Raw genomic sequence first — 17922 nt, forward strand, 5'->3', positions numbered from 1 at the left:
TAAACACTGCTAATATTAGTTCATATCTTTTAAACGTATTTCAACATTCGTTTCAGAAATAAATAAACATTAAACTATCGTTAGGATATTAAAAAAGTCGTGATAAAGTTGTCAGAATACAATGAGGCGTGATGTCAGAGTTGGATAAACAAGTAAACACTGTTAATATTAGTTCATATCTTTTAAACGTATTTCAAACGTTCGTTTCAGATATTTATAAACATTGAACTATCGTTAGGATATAAAAAAATCGCTATAAAGTTGTCAGAAAACAATGATACGTGATGTCAGAGGTGGATAAACAAATAAACACTTCTATCGTTAGTTCATAAATATCAAATGTATTTTAAATATACGTATCAGACATAAAATTTGAATTACAATTTTTCCAGGCCAAAAGGGTAAACGTGAAAAGTGTATTTGAATCTAAACATACAAATGTTACACATCAACACATTACCAGAATGCTGGCAAAAGCCCTGCAAACGCAGGTTCCCACCACATCTCGGATACCGGTATACAATGCATCATTAATGAATAACTATTTCTTGTGTGTTACATATTACTATAATACAAAAGTGAATACCTTCACTGCCCGGTAGTTTGACGTCTCTGAAACGATCTGTCTAAAATTGCTTCATTTTTCAAATGTTCAAAGATGTTCTAGATGCTATTATATATTTATATCCCCATTTTGTACAGCTGTTAGGGATGAAAATTACTAGAATTCCGAGGTCAGCATTGTCATAATGAATTAAGTGGGATTGCTTTGTTATAACCATGAAACTGCGACACTGTCAAACTGAAATTATAACATGTTTGTACGAATGAACGCGAGGCATTGAAAGCAATGGTAGACTATAAGTGGAATTCCTGAATATCGGATCACTAGGGTAAGATACTGTCGCTCCCATGCTTACCATTGGAAAGCACAGATGCGAATTTCCGTATAAATTGTACATGACTGAATATGTATTGTTTATAATAAAAGGCGAATGACGAAGGCTTTTGAAAACTGTTAGAACTGTTTACGAACCGTAATGTCGAAGAATGTATACGATTCTTAAAAATGACTAAATCTAAGGGTACCAAAATGTAGGCTATGGGACTATCAATAGCCCAAAACTACAGGAAATGTATGTGTTGTGCTCGGTCTGCATTCTGGCATGCCACCAAAGCGTGATGCTAATGAAATCATGGCACAAACTGCAGCCAAAGAAACTTGAGCCAAATAGAATTAGATGATGCAGGGAATGAAGATACTTATCACTGGAAATATTTCTTTGTAAAACTGGTTGAATGTCGCGTGTGCGACGAGGACGCAGTCTTGCTGCTGATGCGTTAATCAACTAGAAGGGACTCAGTCGAAGCATGTATATCTGTTGATAACATCGAAATGAGTTTGGTGCCGCCAATATGTCGTTGTCTTTGAATGCTACTCAAAAGAGATTAAGGGAAACTTGACTTCGTTCAATTAATGACCACAGTTGATCTGTTGTAGCCATTATTGACATTTTTGCACTTTGTGGATAAACAACTATTGGATCAACTTTGGTATATTATGCATTTGTAGTTAGGTTTTAGAGTCAATTGTTTCATAATATTTGCGTTAATGTAGCATATTTGCATGTTCCCTGCTTTAAAGTAATTACGTTTCTACCTAAAAAGCTCACTTTCTGTTTAATAAACCACTTAATGACAAGAGAGAAACATGTGGTTTTACAAGTACTTCGTTGAAACAAATATTTACATTTATTTTGACTTCGTTAACATCATACTGCATGCATTTCGCATGTTTTGTGCCACTGAAATGAATCTTAGTCCACCTAGCAAACACCTCAGTGTAAAAATATTGTTAATGAAAAGCACTGTTTCTTTAGTAATGGTGGAAACAGCCTTCAACTTCTTAATTTAAACTATGACTTTGTTCTTGACATAATGGATGTAAAGTGTTCCCGAAACATAAGCTCTGCCAGGGCTTGCATATTTGCTTAAACATGGCAGAACCTTTAATACCATGCAAAAACATTAACACGTGTGAATTCTTTAGGTGATCGGGAAAGCATCTTATAAATTTAATGCATACTATCTAATGGATCATTCAGTTATGCATTAAGGATATACGTTCATTTAAGGTTGTTATTTCAATTTATCACCTCTTGAAGACATCTCGCTTTTAGAAAACCCTGTAACCGCGTTCGTTGCAACTCCACTTTCATGCCTCTGGTACATTTCACGATCAATTATTATAATGCATTTATGATTATGATACCAATAATAATTATAAAGATATGACATTCAACATGATTATCTAACGGGTACATATGCGCCTTCTTTAATGTCATTGTTGTAAACGCGTCATGTACCTGTTTCTAATTTAGAAAACAACCTTCTAAATAAAACCATGGCGTTGAGACACACAAATCTGACAAATTTACAGAATGAAAGAAATTCTTGGAAATAATGTTAATTCCTTGACAACCATCACGAGCTGCCTCGTAAATTACTACCAAAAACTTTTAAAGGCTTGTTTTGAAATTGTATAATTTAAAAAGCAACATTAGATGGCCCTACATTGCAATTTCCTTGCACTTGTTTTGTGAGCAAGAATTCGCTTTATGCGGCATTTTGTCACAGACGCTAGCAATGAAAACACACAAATGCCACACTCGTTCTTTCTCGTCGCGAAAACCCACGTGGCCTGGGTGTCGCAGGAATGCACGATCTGCCCGTGTAGCTCGTGCAGCGGTGTGTTAACACCTCCTCAAATTCCCGCTTGACGCCGAAAACTAATAGCCAGTACTTAACATGTTAATAATTCCTCGACGAGACGAATATTTCTAAGCTGTTAAAAGTTTGAAATTGTTGCTTTTTCTGTATGATATTTGAACTCTCTTTTGAAAAGTAATGATTTTTTTTCTTTTTTATGAAAGTCACCTAATAAAGAAATTGTATATATCATAATCCACCTATTAGCTGTGTCAGTTTTAAAGAAGAGCTTTTTTGCGTGGTCGTAGTTTCTCATTTTCAACTATTTACGAACTAGCTTGAATAGAACAGACACCTGTGAAAATAAATATTACATAAACACGCATATAACATGAAAATCTATCCAACTAATGAAGATGTTACGTTAAAGTAACGCTCTCACGTGCCGTTTCCCATTTCAACACGTTGTTTCGCCTGTTAAAGCCATCACATTATTTCAAATCACGATAAGGATTTGAAGGGTGGGAGACTCTTTTTGAAAAGAGCATTTGAATTGTTTCACACAACGACGATTGCATGAAGCAAAATACAAACAAGAACTTCTCAGAAACGCTTTTCAGCACGTCGTGAAACAATCATAGACAGCTTGAAATCAGATAAGCTCGAACAGTTACCACTCGATGTAAGCACGAAATAACGCACAAATCAACTTCCTTGCATATTTTTGTCATGCATAATAAAACATAATAATCGATATCTCAAAATATTTATTTACATAAAATTAATTTAAATATCAAAACTATGGTTTTGGATAGCTTACGATGGTGGGAGTCAATATTTCACAAATTGAAACATGCACAAATAAGGTCATTTCTACATTTACCGTGACAACACAATCAGTTTGCCTCACATGACACAATTTCCAATATAATGGTGTCCATCGTTTAAATGTCCCGTGACATCAACGTTGACGACGAGACGTCGTGGCTCAGTGTCCGTTTCCTAACGGGGACCAATCTTCTATGCCACGCATGGTTACCTCTATTTTATGCCATGAACGCCATTCAAGAAAAGTTGGGTGTTTCTAAACCCTGAATGTTGTGTCACGCCAGTGTTCGTCCACAGACTCCGATCCAGCAGTTCTTCCGTCCATATCTGCCAACGATGTCATAAACAACACCACCAGTGCAATCAGTCGACATCTTGTCTGCGACACAGAAACATCACAAACAAGCACCTGTCATGATAGTTGAGACTGGCAGTGTGTTGTCGTTCATCTCAGGGGTGGGTCTAACTTGTCCCCCGGGCCTGTCCACAAGTTTCCTCTTCCTCCCTCCCCTCCGTCTCCCCCTCCTGTCTCCAGCGGTGGTTAAGTCCTTGATCATCTTAATCTCAGCACCCGTGCTCTTTAGGATACTAGCAAGAGCTGATATATAATGAATAGCCAGTCGTAATGTGGCTATCTTTGAAAGTTTTTGATGCTCGCTCAAGTTGGACTTTGGCACTACTTTCCTTAAACTGTCAAAAGCGTCATTGAGCATATGCATCCGTGTCCTTTCCCTCTCGGTGGCACCTTCTCTCTGAATGTCAGGCATCTTTGGCAGCGGAATTGACGGGTGGATTTGTTTGGGTAAAGACTGAAAAGTCAGTTGCGTTGTGTACTCCCCCATATGGGGATCGCCATGGAACTGGCCACTATACACATGCCCCTGGGGCTGGGGGTACTGCTCGTAGTTGGGGGTGGGGGAGAACGATGTCGCGGCGTTATAAAACTGGTTCCAACATTCGCCAAACTCTCCACTAGAACCTCCAGGAAAGGAATACGAATATGGACCGTCTGTGTAATTGTGATACACCACCTGGTCGTGGTGATGAAAGTTGTTCCCGGGGGTGACACCACTACCCCCGTGACATTCCATATTACCTCCCTCCTGTCCTTGAATTATCATGATGAAGCACCTGTGGTCTTCTCCCTCAAATACCAAGCATAGGACTGCCGACGGGCGGGAGAGGGCTGTTTTATAAGGGCGACTAAGTTAGCCTATCGTGTTTCTAGTCTAGACGCGGGAGAGGAGGCTCCTCTCCATCTATCCCTTTGCTGCTGCTTGTAATCTTCTAACTGGCTTGTGACAATGATTTGAACAGATTTCGAAGCCACGGATTCGCCAGATAGCGTTCTAATTGATCGGGGGGTGTCAACTGGACCGATGTCGATCAACAAAACATCCGTGACGTCAGTGTTGTTTTTCTCGCTGACTGTCTAATGAGCCTCGCCCAAAGAAAAGTTTGATATGAGCTTTACATATTTTGACATGCGGGATTTGCAGATTCTTATTTAATCTACGACGTGCTCCCAACGTTGTGGGTGAACGGCGAAAAGGGGAAGTTGCGGGGGGAGAGACGCCAGCATCTCTGTAAACTTACAACCGACTTAAAGGAAAGTGAAATTTCAGACGATATCTTTCCCTTAGATTTAACTGACGTTGTTTTGCTTTCCTGATCCCCGGATTTCAGGCCAACTGGAAAATGAAAATCAGATGTGTGTTCAGTGTTCTCGGGATAGATACACTTACTATATACTTCTCATCTGAAAACAAACATGAATTGTGTGCGTCGCTAAACATCACATTAGGATATGCTCAAATATATATCAACAATGTTAAGTTGTAGACTTGCCAATGCTGATACGATATCAACATGAACAACACTAACATTTCATGATTGCTGAATATCTGAATATGATTTTAATTAGAACCAGTCTGAATTAAACATTTAGAAATTTAGAAAGCCATCCAGCAGAATAAGGTAGCATGAGAAAGAGATGAGAGACAAATCAAATGTACTAGTAATAAAAGATTTCACAGAATAGTGTGATCACACAAACAATTGATAACTTAATTAACGTTGGTTTGAAGAAATCGTCCGTATCGCTTTTACATATGAAATTGACCGTGATCAGGACAGTATTTTCAAAGAAATATCAATATATGGTATTGTCCATAATGTTTTTCAGACAAGTTCGTTTTCTGTCCGCCTACTCAACAGCATGTGGAGTCACGAAAGGCAGTAGGAGGTTATGGGAACTTGTCTGAAACCTTCTTTCGCTTTCAAATTACTGTAAGTTCTGGGAAAAGGAATAAAAGTAACCCACTGCAATAACCCATTTTCCCATTGCAGGTGTAATACACGCATAATACCCCACAAATCGTATCACCCAAAGTACTTACACCTGAGAATAGCACGTGTACATCATGCAGATTACTTCTAGAATGTATCACCTAAAGTAATCAAACATCTCAATAACACGTGTAAATCAATCACATCACGTCATAGAGTGTATCACTTAAACTAATCAAACTTGTCAATACCTCGTGTAAATCAATCACATTACGTCATAGAGTGTATCACTTAAACTAATCAAACTTCTCAATACCTCGTGTAAATCAATCAGATTACGTCATAGAGTGTATCACCTAAAGTAACCAAACATCTCAATACCTCGTGTAAATCAATCAGATTACGTCATAGAGTGTATCACTTGAAGTAATCAAACTTCTCAATAACACGTGTAAATCATACCGTTCACGTCTTTAATTTATCACTTAAAGAAACTAAACAAGAGCTTGAATAAAAGTATAATCGAAAACGGGGATTTTAAATATTTCTTCTAACTTAGTGTGCAATAAAATAGAACATATCAACAGTTGCCGAAGCTTTATTTGTGCATGTAATAACCGCATTGTAACTGAAATATTACTAGGTAAGGCTCTAAACAACTAAAAAGCATGTACATTCTTATCCATGAAAATGGCATGTAAAGTAAAAAAAACTACAAAATATCACAGCTTATATTTTGATTGTATCCCTCCCTACTCTTCCGTGGGATTACCACATTTCCCTACTGTTATTCATTCCTCGTGCACACGAAGCATGCGTTACGATTCTCACAGTTCAGGTATGCGATTATTAATAGGAGCCATTGAAGACGCGCTTGTGCATTCAAGAAGGGTTACCATAGAAATAACAGTACTGCGCTCGTGAACAAAAACTGGTACTGCATTATACTGCTTAAAGAAAGTCATCACTGAGGGTGGTTTGTTATCGCTATGAATATCTATCATGTAAGTGTATTACTACAGATTCAGATATAGTTTAATAAAGTCAGATTGTAGAACCATTGAACTGCATAAGATTCTTCATTAGAAGATTAGTACCGGAGATCAACAGAAATCTATGGATTTACTTCCCTAGTGCCTGGTGCATCACCAAAAATCATAGTAAAAAGACCGACAAGGGCACCCGTGGATGAACAATAATTAGTTTACATGCTATACATGCTATAAATGCAATACGTTTATGAAAAAACTCTACTTACAATTTGGTATAACAAGGATTTGTCATTTTCAATTTAATCCAACATCACTACTATATATCCAAATAAGATGTATTCATTCTGAGTCATGTTAGTTGTAACCATTCACTACTAATTCTATTATGTTGTCATAGTATTCCTGTGAGCCACTGGTATCATGTTGTCATAGCATTGTGACGTCATAAGCATTGTCAGGCCATGTGCAGAGTTAACAGTGAGCCTTACTGTGCAGTTCAGCTCAGCCTGATGAGTCGGCTAGGATAAGCCCGTCGTGAAAATAAACTCAAGAAGTTGCTATCCATAAAAAAATGTTCTGTATCATTGAACTGCAGGTATGTTTAAAATGGTAATGAAGGAACTGGTAACTATATCTTTTCAATATGTCAACTCATATAATCAGAATTACTTCAATGAATAATCTCGTTAGACGCTTTGTAACTCCATGTTCATGAATAGTAACATGGGAGAAGTATCACTTAGGCTTAATTAGTAGCAGCATTTTGAATTGCGCTCTAGTAGGATGTCAAATCTATTTCCAAATAAATATTCTTTCTTAAATAAAGCATTTCAGGCATACTGTCTCCACACAGTTTCTTTGTTCACTAAGTGAGAGTACTGGTGTTTCAGCGGACCTCTGCAGTGTCGAGAGTGAACATGGAGGCACTTTTATCATTGAATTTTTTATCAATGAAGTTATGCCATCTGTTAGCATGAAGCAGTATTGTTATTTGCTAAGGAGGGAACCATTTCCATTTACCATGCATACATTGTTGACACATACTAAGGATGCAACAATGATGACAATTATCATGGATGTGATTGTTTTTATTTTCGTATTGTTAGTTTCGTATCCCTTGGCTTTTGCTGGAAATTTACGTGCGAATAGTATTGGTAATGCCCACGGCTGTAGTACATTCATCATCAAGGAGTGGCTACATCTTTTAAATACTACGACTTACTGTAACAGATGCAATGGAGGTAATACTGAGAGCTAATACTGAGGCTGCATTGGTATAATTAGCACAGATGCAGTACTGACAACAGCTATGGGAGGGGTAGTAAGAATTACCATGGGAAAACAGAGAACAGTTACCATAAAATTAACTCATTTGTATTGTCTAATCAAGGAGAAGGGGCTATACTGCAGATTGGAACAATATGTTCGATGTGATTTTTTTTCGAACAGGAAACATTACTTCTTGTGAACACCTGCAATCTTCATTATTGATTGTGATTCATAATCACTTGTTGTGAAAAAGTCAAACAATTGACTGTTTTTAACATATATATCCTATGTCTCTGATAAGTGTTTTCACGGGATTTTCTGTACATGCTGTATTTGTATAGAACATTTCAGCACATGAATACTTTAATTTCCATTGACGGTTCGCTGGTCTGATATTTCAGATATCTGCTGAGAACGGACAGCTATCATTTTGTCTTGGCTGTTGCTTTACAAGAAAATTTATTCTAGAGTACTCCAGAGCCATTTTCTCTTGCATTAGACATTTTATTGCTGTTATCAATCATTGTTCTACTGGTTTGCGTTCCGTTAAAATTTTTCATCAGCATGTTTCATTTAGCCATATGTCCGTGCTCAAATGCCTTCCTGCCCGTCACGTGATATACCGAACAGTTTCACGAATTAACGAATAGGATTAACAGTGACACTCCGTTACATGCACACCTGGAAAACATTCATGATAACACTTTTTATCTTTACTGACATATGAATGTAGCATACTTATTTGCAAATATCCATTCTGTTACTCCAGAATGTTACTTCAGTCACAAAGGTGAACACAGGCATAGGTCTGCGCCTTGCTCCTCAAAGCGATTGTAGAGCGAAGATCTCCCATACATGACTTACAGCAGTCGCAGCGCTTTGGGTCTGGGGGATTCTTTTGTTTGTTTTGGGTTGGGGTTTTTTTTTTTTTGGTTGTTTTTTGTTTGTTTTGTTTTGTTTTTTGTTTTTTTTGTTTGTTTGGTTGTTTTTTGTTTTTTTTTAACCGGACCCAGAATAATGTTAACACCCAGGGGATCGTACCTACCCTTATGCAAGACATATTGATCATAGGCTATAATTCCCTGTACATCCGCTACCAGTTGCGTAGCTACCTTATAAAATAAAGCTCGGACATACACATGAGTGTTGCTGAAAGGTTGGACAAGCGCTCAGTACTATCAAAATATCAAACTTGGCAACCTATGGGGTTTACACGAAACGTCTGGTTCACTACGCCCAGATGGGTACATCGCAAAAGGCTATCGTAACTGTTTCACAATGACACGACAATCGCAGTGATGAGACTTCTTTTTATATAACGAGACACATAATCCTATCGAGGAAATATTTATGATATCTAGTTATCTTTCCATCCTAGTTTCCTACAAGACCCTGCATCGGTGTTGATCGACATGTTGTATCCAAACAGTTGCCCTCTTGCCTCTTGAGAGGAGACATCGACCAACAGGTTTTTAATGAAGCATACACCGGTCTGTGTTATGAGAAGGTCAGCGCACAACGACTTGATTCGCTCGGTATTTAGAAAAAGAATTAACTTTCAATTTGTTTCAAGGAATTCCGCCTCTATGCTTGTGAAAAAGGTCTGATTTCACGAGATAAAGCATTAGCTAGCAATAACCCCCTTCATCCCCGCTGGGGACTAATTACTATCACAAGATACGATTAACGCGTGCGCGTTCCGCTAGGCGGTGCTACGGTCATCCGGGATCTGCGAGATGAAAGCGTTGGCAGTGTCAACATAAGTAGCAGCGGGGGGTAAAGGGAGAATTTGCCTGGATCTAAGAAAATCCCATCTCTCGCTTTTAATTATTCACCATCTCGCCCCCTGTTAGGAAAAATTGTTTTTGTTGCATATTGTACTGTGACTTATCACATCGGCTTAAACATGCACAGGGCAATCAAAACTCGCGAGTCACCACGTACCGGGAGCTTGATCCCACGCTAATGCGAACATGCCAAGCTAATTTCATCTATACGAGCTGAGGAATCCGCTGGTGAATACTTTTCATAACTTCTCATATGTTTTCTCTTCACAACATATCCAGAATTAGGTATATCATTTTAATTTAATTTGAAATGGCAAAAGCAAAAAAAAACAAAAAAACAAAAAAACAAAAAAAACAAAAAAAAACACAAAAAACAAAACAAACAAACAAAAAAACCCCCCGCATTTCCGTGAGTGAAACAATCATAAATATACTAGATAATACAAGTTGGTATTTGTATGATTGGTAGTTTATCAATGTGTCAGTGGAATAAATAAATACATCACTATTCAAAATTTCTAAATTTGCCTTTATCCCTATTGTCAAGTATATACTCGTTATCATCGGTGCGTTTTGTAAAAAGAAACTAACCCACCACTCCATATGACCGCAAGTTATAGTTTTGGGTTTTTCATCACTTGCTTTTGATCGTATTTCAAAGTAAACCCCAAAGCTCCTGAAATTCGAAATATATTCCCCCTGAGCCCGTGCATGCTACAATTTAAACGTCTAAACAAACAAATAAACAAACGAACAAACAAAGTGCATAGTTGATGTCGGGATCTATGTCACGAATATGTTTTCAAAGAGTAACAACCGTATGTCAGGATGAACAAACACGGGATGACACCGTCTTCAAAGACCACGTCATTCGCAGAGCATGCACGTACCAACCTGTGTTTGAATCTATATTTCGCCCTGATTGTGCTCCTCAGTTTGTCTAAACTAAACCAAACTCACTCACTCGCTCGCTCGCTCTAGGCCCCATCTCACAACGCAACAGTAGCGTGGCACCAAGGGCATATCACACAAAATCTCACGATAGCCCGTATACATACTACCCATCAAAAGTTTACACTCCCTAGTGTAAATGTAGCCACTTACTTTCTAAATTTGAACTTGCAAAATATTGCATAGTGTTTAAATGTCCTGATTAAACGTGAACTGACGTATTGTAAAACAAATTCGTGACGTTGAAAATATTATTTTATGAGTTCAGTAAATAATGAAACTCAGTGAAATTGGCGAATACTTGACAAAACTTCACACCAAAACTCAGCTGTTCACATGCACGATATTTCCACAGGCTTCTCTTTAATTTGATGCATGATCCAAGTGGAATCATATGCAATAGGTTTGCAGTTTGTTCTTCAAGATAATGGAGAACTTCATCTTCGATCTAACCATATCTATATACATAACATAGTGTGCTTTAAGGGTGTCTAAATTTGTGATGGGTAGTATATGAGATTTCGTTTCGCTGCAGACGTATAAAACGTGCACACTTGGGGCAACGATGTTAAATCTATCTATTATTTTTCGGAAGTGTATCTTGGGGCATGAGAGTGAGTGAGCTGGGTTTTACGTCGCTTTTACAATAATCCAGCAATATCACGGCGGGTGTCACCAGAAATGGTCTTCACACGATGTGCCCATATGGGGAATCGAACCCACATCTTCAGCGTAACGCTTTAACAGCGTCATGCAATATTGCTTCCTCGATTCAAACCCTGTATTATATTAGATTCCCACGCCGCGAAACGCTGTTTTAAACGGTAACAAACTCAACTAACTCACTCACTGAAGGACGGGCAAATATATATCGCAAATGGGGTTGCGCAGCGTAGAGAATATGACCACTCTTCTTCTGTGCGAGCGAAGCGACCAAAAGTTGGCTATGTACGCCACGAATGGCGCTTAAAATGTGGAATAAAACATATTTCATGTGAGAAATTATTAAGTATGGGGTTGGAAATCTGACAGCACAACCCAGTCAGGAAATGGGAGTGTACCTTTAATGGTCTCGATGTTTTATTTTAGCATGAAAAATATTTTTCGAACCGAACCGAACTTTGCTCGCTTCGCTCGCATATGAGAAGATTGGTAATTTTCTCTACGCTGCGCAGCCCCACTTGCTACAGTTTGCCTGTGACTGAAGTGAGTGGGCACATGAAAGGCCATTAAGTATTGTAACTTCACAAGTGCTGTCCATGCTTGAGATCATCTGCTTCATATGGAAACTATGGCACACGATATGCAAGATGCTCGTCTTCTCTACGCAGGTATAAAGTTAAAAAATACGAGAGTGTAGATATCGTGTAGATAACGTTACGACCTGTCGTAACCCTATAATTTACCATATGCTTACGAATATTACAGGGCTACGAACGCTGCGTTGACCGGGACCCACGATTTGTTAACTTACTTTTATATATTTTAGTCGAAATTTCCATTTAGAACTATGGTTTATACTACGAGCTAAAATCAGTTATCCCTTTGAGTTCGGTATAGCCACAGTATACTGCATTTTTGCACAGAGCATCTCGAAATAGAAGCCCAAATGCTCACTTACGCCGTATAGTGAAGACATACTGCTGAATGAGATGCATACAGTAGGATGAAGATAGCAGACTTTGTTGTTGTACATAACACCTGACAATATCATAACATCAACCTGGACACAGCCTCTCGTTGCCAACAACAACGCTGGGTTCGGGTTGTGTAAGAGGTTTCGCTGAGAGTTAGGCTCCTCTGTGTCAGACTGTGCATTGGGTAGAACCTCTCCCCCGATTCAGCACAGTGAATAGGGACGTCATACCTTGTGTCGTCACCGACATTTATCAAGGGTGTATTTTACAATGTTAATGCTTTACAAAAATACTGTGACGTCGGATTGTGCGTGGTAAAGCACTCTCCTAACAAAAATGATAAAATAATCTTTCTGTTTTATTCTGTGACTTAGGAAAACCTACTGGATGCGTTAAGCACCACTCTATCCCACCACCTCTAGGAAGCAGTATGAGTACGGGAATGTGGGGGCTTTTTTAGTCAGCAAAGAATAAGCTAAGACACGCCTAATTATAAGTAATTATAACCAGAACCAGTGACCTAATTATTGTCCATCGATCCACGATTTAATTCAGTAAACCAAACGCATCAGAGTTTGGGCACATCCCGATTTTAATCAGCTATTACTATAAGAAGAGGCAGCACATGGCTCCAAATACCATCATAATCCTTCTAAACTAATGATTTACATGTCTGTCAGCAATTGTAGAGCTACATGCAATCTAGTGATTGACATCATGAACATCGATCCACACAAATAGGAAATCACGACAAGTCAGCGAACGTGACCAACCGATCACGTTAGTCGCATCTTAGGACAAACATCGATCGCTGAAGACCATTTTTTGAAATCAAAATTCGACATATATATTAACGTAAAGTAAATGCGCTGTTAATGTCAAAACAAATCAATATCACAGAATGTTACCACAACGGACCAAAGAAAGTTCGTCTGTTGGGTTTCCTCTTGCAAGATAAGGATAAAGATCACAGCAATAGCTAGAGCGAACTTGTAATCGTCGATGCCATAGCTATGACACCAGAGAGGCTTGTGTAGCTTTATCAAGAACAGTGTGGAGTGTGGATGGCAGGCTGGTGCTCATGTGTTCAAGCCATGCACGATATACATGCTAACGTTATTGTTGCTGTGAAAGTTCACATGAACTAGCAATACATCAAGCGTGTTCACTTCAATACGTGCATTGTTGGGACAACTTTAAATGTAAAGAAGAGACTCAAAAGTGAAAAAGAGGTTGGTTTGTCAGTGAGGATGTTCCTACTTGTTTAACATACGTTATTTCTTTGACCGAAAGTGATTACCTCAGAAGCAGGTAAAGACACGTGGGAAAGTGTAATGTTGGGTTACAGACTTCAGTATCGTTAGATTCCCTCGTGAGATGAAGAAACCGGAGGTTGTTCGCTCATTGTAGGCAGTTAGTGGACGTGGGGCAGTTGGCTGAGAAGTTTCTTTTGTTTTCGTAAACTTTAAACCTGGGCATTTCCTTTGGGTTCTTATCCGACCCCACCTTTTATTTGCTGGAGTCGGGTCAATAAAGTCCTGTTCCACCTCTCGTTTTAAACTGAGGACTATCATAAACGTGGGGTGGTGTGGGTGGGTGCCACTGAACATAAATGACCAGTGCAACATTCAACTTAGCACCAGCGGATTTCTTATTTAAATTAGTATTGTCACGTAAACATAAATCTTGGTCAGCAAAGTTTAATGCATAATTTGCAACCGAATTTATTAGTTAATGTTGCGAAGCTAAATGGAACGGCGTCCCTCTTCATAACGTAAGTAGAGCTCATGCTACGTTGAGCCGGTAACGCCAGAACGACCTCGCCGACAGATGGCGCGCTATATCTTCTCATCTAAACAAATATTGTTTTGAAATTGTTCAAATTTAATATGTTTCAGGCATGAATCAATACGACGGCACTGTTTTTATACTTGCTCAAATCATCATGTTGGGATATGTCTGATGGAATCGCCAAGAGAAGGATAAACAAAGACGAGCGTAGTGATATATATCTTCATGCTCGCTTTGAGACATCTGCATTGTGCTCAAGAGAAAATAATTTCACACACGATAACAATCTTATTTCGTTGCATTAAGAAAATTCAAATGATGTTTTCTACAAATAACGACAAAATAACTATTCCCAAGCCCTTCAAAAACTCAAACAATGAATCAGCCTCTCTGCTGGAATTCTATAAAGATTGGTACCGACCTGACGGCCATATTGAAAGTTATTCTAGGGTTTGTATTTTTACGATCTTATTCTTTGACTTGACATACAAAAAATAACAATTTCATTTTCTCGCTAGCACAAGAGATTTTATGTGTCATTATTCCTACCAAAGGGTCTACTTTAACGCTCCCTTCACATGAACGTTAAATTCGTGAAATAAACATTTACTTGTAAACTCTACATAAGATATGGCTACAACGAAAACAATAAATCGTAAACAAAAACTGTTTTGTGAATCTGAGAAAAAGAATATTACAAAAATGTATGTTTTGTTATCCGAGTGAAAACACCTTTTTACTCTCTTCATATCTGTTGTGCGCATTGCCAATGACATCAAGATATATAAACAAGCACTTTATCTTGCTAGTGGCGAATAACTTACACGGAATGTTGTCTCGAAATAAACTATCCTTACAATTCAAAGCTAGCAACAAATATGGCTGAGCTCAACAACACAAGCTGTGGTTGCCTTCGCTAGTATACAATCAGTTGCCCAATTCGTTATTCTTTCTATCCATTGAAGTTATTCTTTCTATGAATGGAACATGTACGTTTTATGGCTTGTTCAATTCACTTGATGCTATTTGTTCAATTCTTTATTCGTTCTATCCATGGAACATGTACGCTCTTTGTGCCCTTTGGATGTGGCAGCAAACGCTGTGTGCCGCTTCTTTTTGTATAAAAAATGTTAACATTAGTGATTTAGAAATGTTTTGTGGAAAAAATGTAGTAAAATACGGACTTATGTAGTATTTAGTGTACTTTTAGAGATAATGTATATTTGATAATCGTTATATTTTCTAATATCCATTGATTCTTTTTATTGAATGAGTGATTGACTGAAATTAGTTTCACGCCGCTTTTATTGAATTAATAAGTGATTAATGTACGTTTGTCAGGAACATGTAAAACAGTCCTCCCTGGAAAGCATGATGAAGAGATACAAAATTAAAATGTTCTACTTCCCAATGCATGTGCCAATGACAATGTGAGAACCCCATTTCCGGTGTCCCCCGCTGTGATATTACTAAACGTGGCGTAACACCGAGCTCACCCTCTCAATATATTCGGATGCGGACACAGGTGTCCTGTTGTCGAAAAAGGCGTCTTTCGCTTTCTTCGGACCTAAATTCCGGAAAACCTTGATCAAGGTTTCGATTTTGAGATAATGTTACGGTACCTTACCCCTTATGGTGGGTTCCTCTAAAAGGGTAGCGATCAAAACTGGATTACTGGCAGAGTATTCAGCCGCCACCACGGTGCAACAACGGTGCATCAGTCCCAGGCACCTGCTTTTGCTGAATTGAATTACTTACAAATTACTGAACACGGTTAGAACGAATCCCTCTCAGATTGTCTTTTGTTTTGTTCCAAAATCGTAATTCCGTCAAATCTTAAACGTGTTTTAAAGACAAATCAGGTGATAGAGAATAAGACTTTCCTCTTTATTTTTCATCCTTTCGTTGTTTATAAACATTGGTATTTAGAAACCCTATTATCATTGTTGTGCTGAAATAATATTATTGGTCCATGAATTAAAATCTTTGACATTAACATGCCATGCCTGCAACCGCCATGATACATCGATCTCCATCTCCCGTCCTCACCCCCCGGGCTCTGCACGGGCAATACGTGCGATGTCGGTGATAAGATAAGCTCTGTGAAGATACCCCGGCCCGAGTGCTATTCTTCCCATCCGTTGCGACGGGGTGGGGCGCGGCTGAGCAAGCAAACAATACTTCGACATTTAGAAGACGCGAGCAATCACAACAAATCCTCATCCAAAATATAGCAACAAGTTGGTTCACGACGTCGTCGCTCACTAGGATGGAGATGAGTGTCACAGTATGGAGTCGTTTGTAGAAGGGACATACACCACCCCTGTATCATGTACCCGTGAACCCCTGTGGGAAACCCTGCGTAAACTACAATGCATGCTACTGTGTGAACCTCAGCATCTTTGGCAACGTGTTTACCACCTGAACGACTACTACCACTGACATATCAGTATTTTACTTCCATTTTGTGTCTGCTACTGCTGCTAATACGACTACTACTACTGCTGCTGCTGCTTCTGTACCATTGTTATAGTTACTACTGATACTACTACTGATACTACTACTGATACTACTACCACAACTGCTACTGCTACTACTACATTACTGCTACTACTACTGCTACTACCACTACTGCTACTACTACTACTACTGTCACTACTACTACTTCTAACACTACTGCTGCTGCTACTACTGCACTGCTCATACATCTTGTGAAGCTAATATTGCCACTACTGCCGCTGCTACTACTACTACCACTGCCACTCCGTCTATTGCTACCACTGCTACCTGGGTTTACTCCACCGACAAATGTATTACCGCACTAATCCTGTTGCAGTCGACACTTTCCCCGTACAGTGTCTATTTCGCTCTATACCCAAACATTAGCCAATGATACAACAACGAATGCATTAACGATAATGAAAGATAGCAGTTGACACAGCTGGTCGGAGATTGATAAAAATGGACACGAATGGACGGAGATGTTTGGACTTGGACAAACTTAGAAATGGACAGAAACGGAAGGAGATGAACACAGATGGGCGAAGATGGTGGACATGGACAGATGTTTTAATACATTGTGGCTGCTACTTGGTACATAGATAGACAAAGATGGGCGAAGATGGTGGACAGATGTTTTAATACATTGTGGCTGCTACTTGGTACATAGATAGACAAAGATGGGCGAAGATGGTGGACAGATGTTTTAATACATTGTGGCTGCTACTTGGTACATAGATAGACAAAGATGGGCGAAGATGGTGGACAGATGTTTTAATACATTGTGGCTGCTACTTGGTACATAGATAGACAAAGATGGGCGAAGATGGTGGACAGATGTTTTAATACATTGTGGCTGCTACTTGGTACATAGATAGACAAAGATGGGCGAAGATGGTGGACAGATGTTTTAATACATTGTGGCTGCTACTTGGTACATAGATAGACAAAGATGGGCGAAGATGGTGGACAGATGTTTTAATACATTGTGGCTGCTACTTGGTACATAGATAGACAAAGATGGGCGAAGATGGTGGACAGATGTTTTAATACATTGTGGCTGCTACTTGGTACATAGATAGACAAAGATGGGCGAAGATGGTGGACAGATGTTTTGATACATTGTGGCTGCTACTTGGTACATAGATAGACAAAGATGGGCGAAGATGG

At 38.9% G+C, this 17922-nt stretch overlaps 1 protein-coding gene across 1 annotated transcript; it reads right to left on the minus strand.

The window, feature by feature from the left end:
- Window positions 1-3780: 3780 nt before the first annotated feature.
- LOC137284568 (uncharacterized) lies at window positions 3781-4673 on the minus strand. The gene has a single exon (XM_067816417.1). It carries the CDS (start codon window positions 4656-4658, stop codon window positions 3933-3935), a length of 726 nt encoding a protein of 241 aa, XP_067672518.1. The 5' UTR covers window positions 4659-4673; the 3' UTR covers window positions 3781-3932.
- Between the last annotated feature and the right edge of the window lie 13249 nt (window positions 4674-17922).

This window comes from Haliotis asinina, chromosome 5, assembly GCF_037392515.1.
Source record: "Haliotis asinina isolate JCU_RB_2024 chromosome 5, JCU_Hal_asi_v2, whole genome shotgun sequence".
In the NCBI taxonomy this organism is placed as follows: Eukaryota; Metazoa; Mollusca; class Gastropoda; order Lepetellida; family Haliotidae; genus Haliotis; species Haliotis asinina.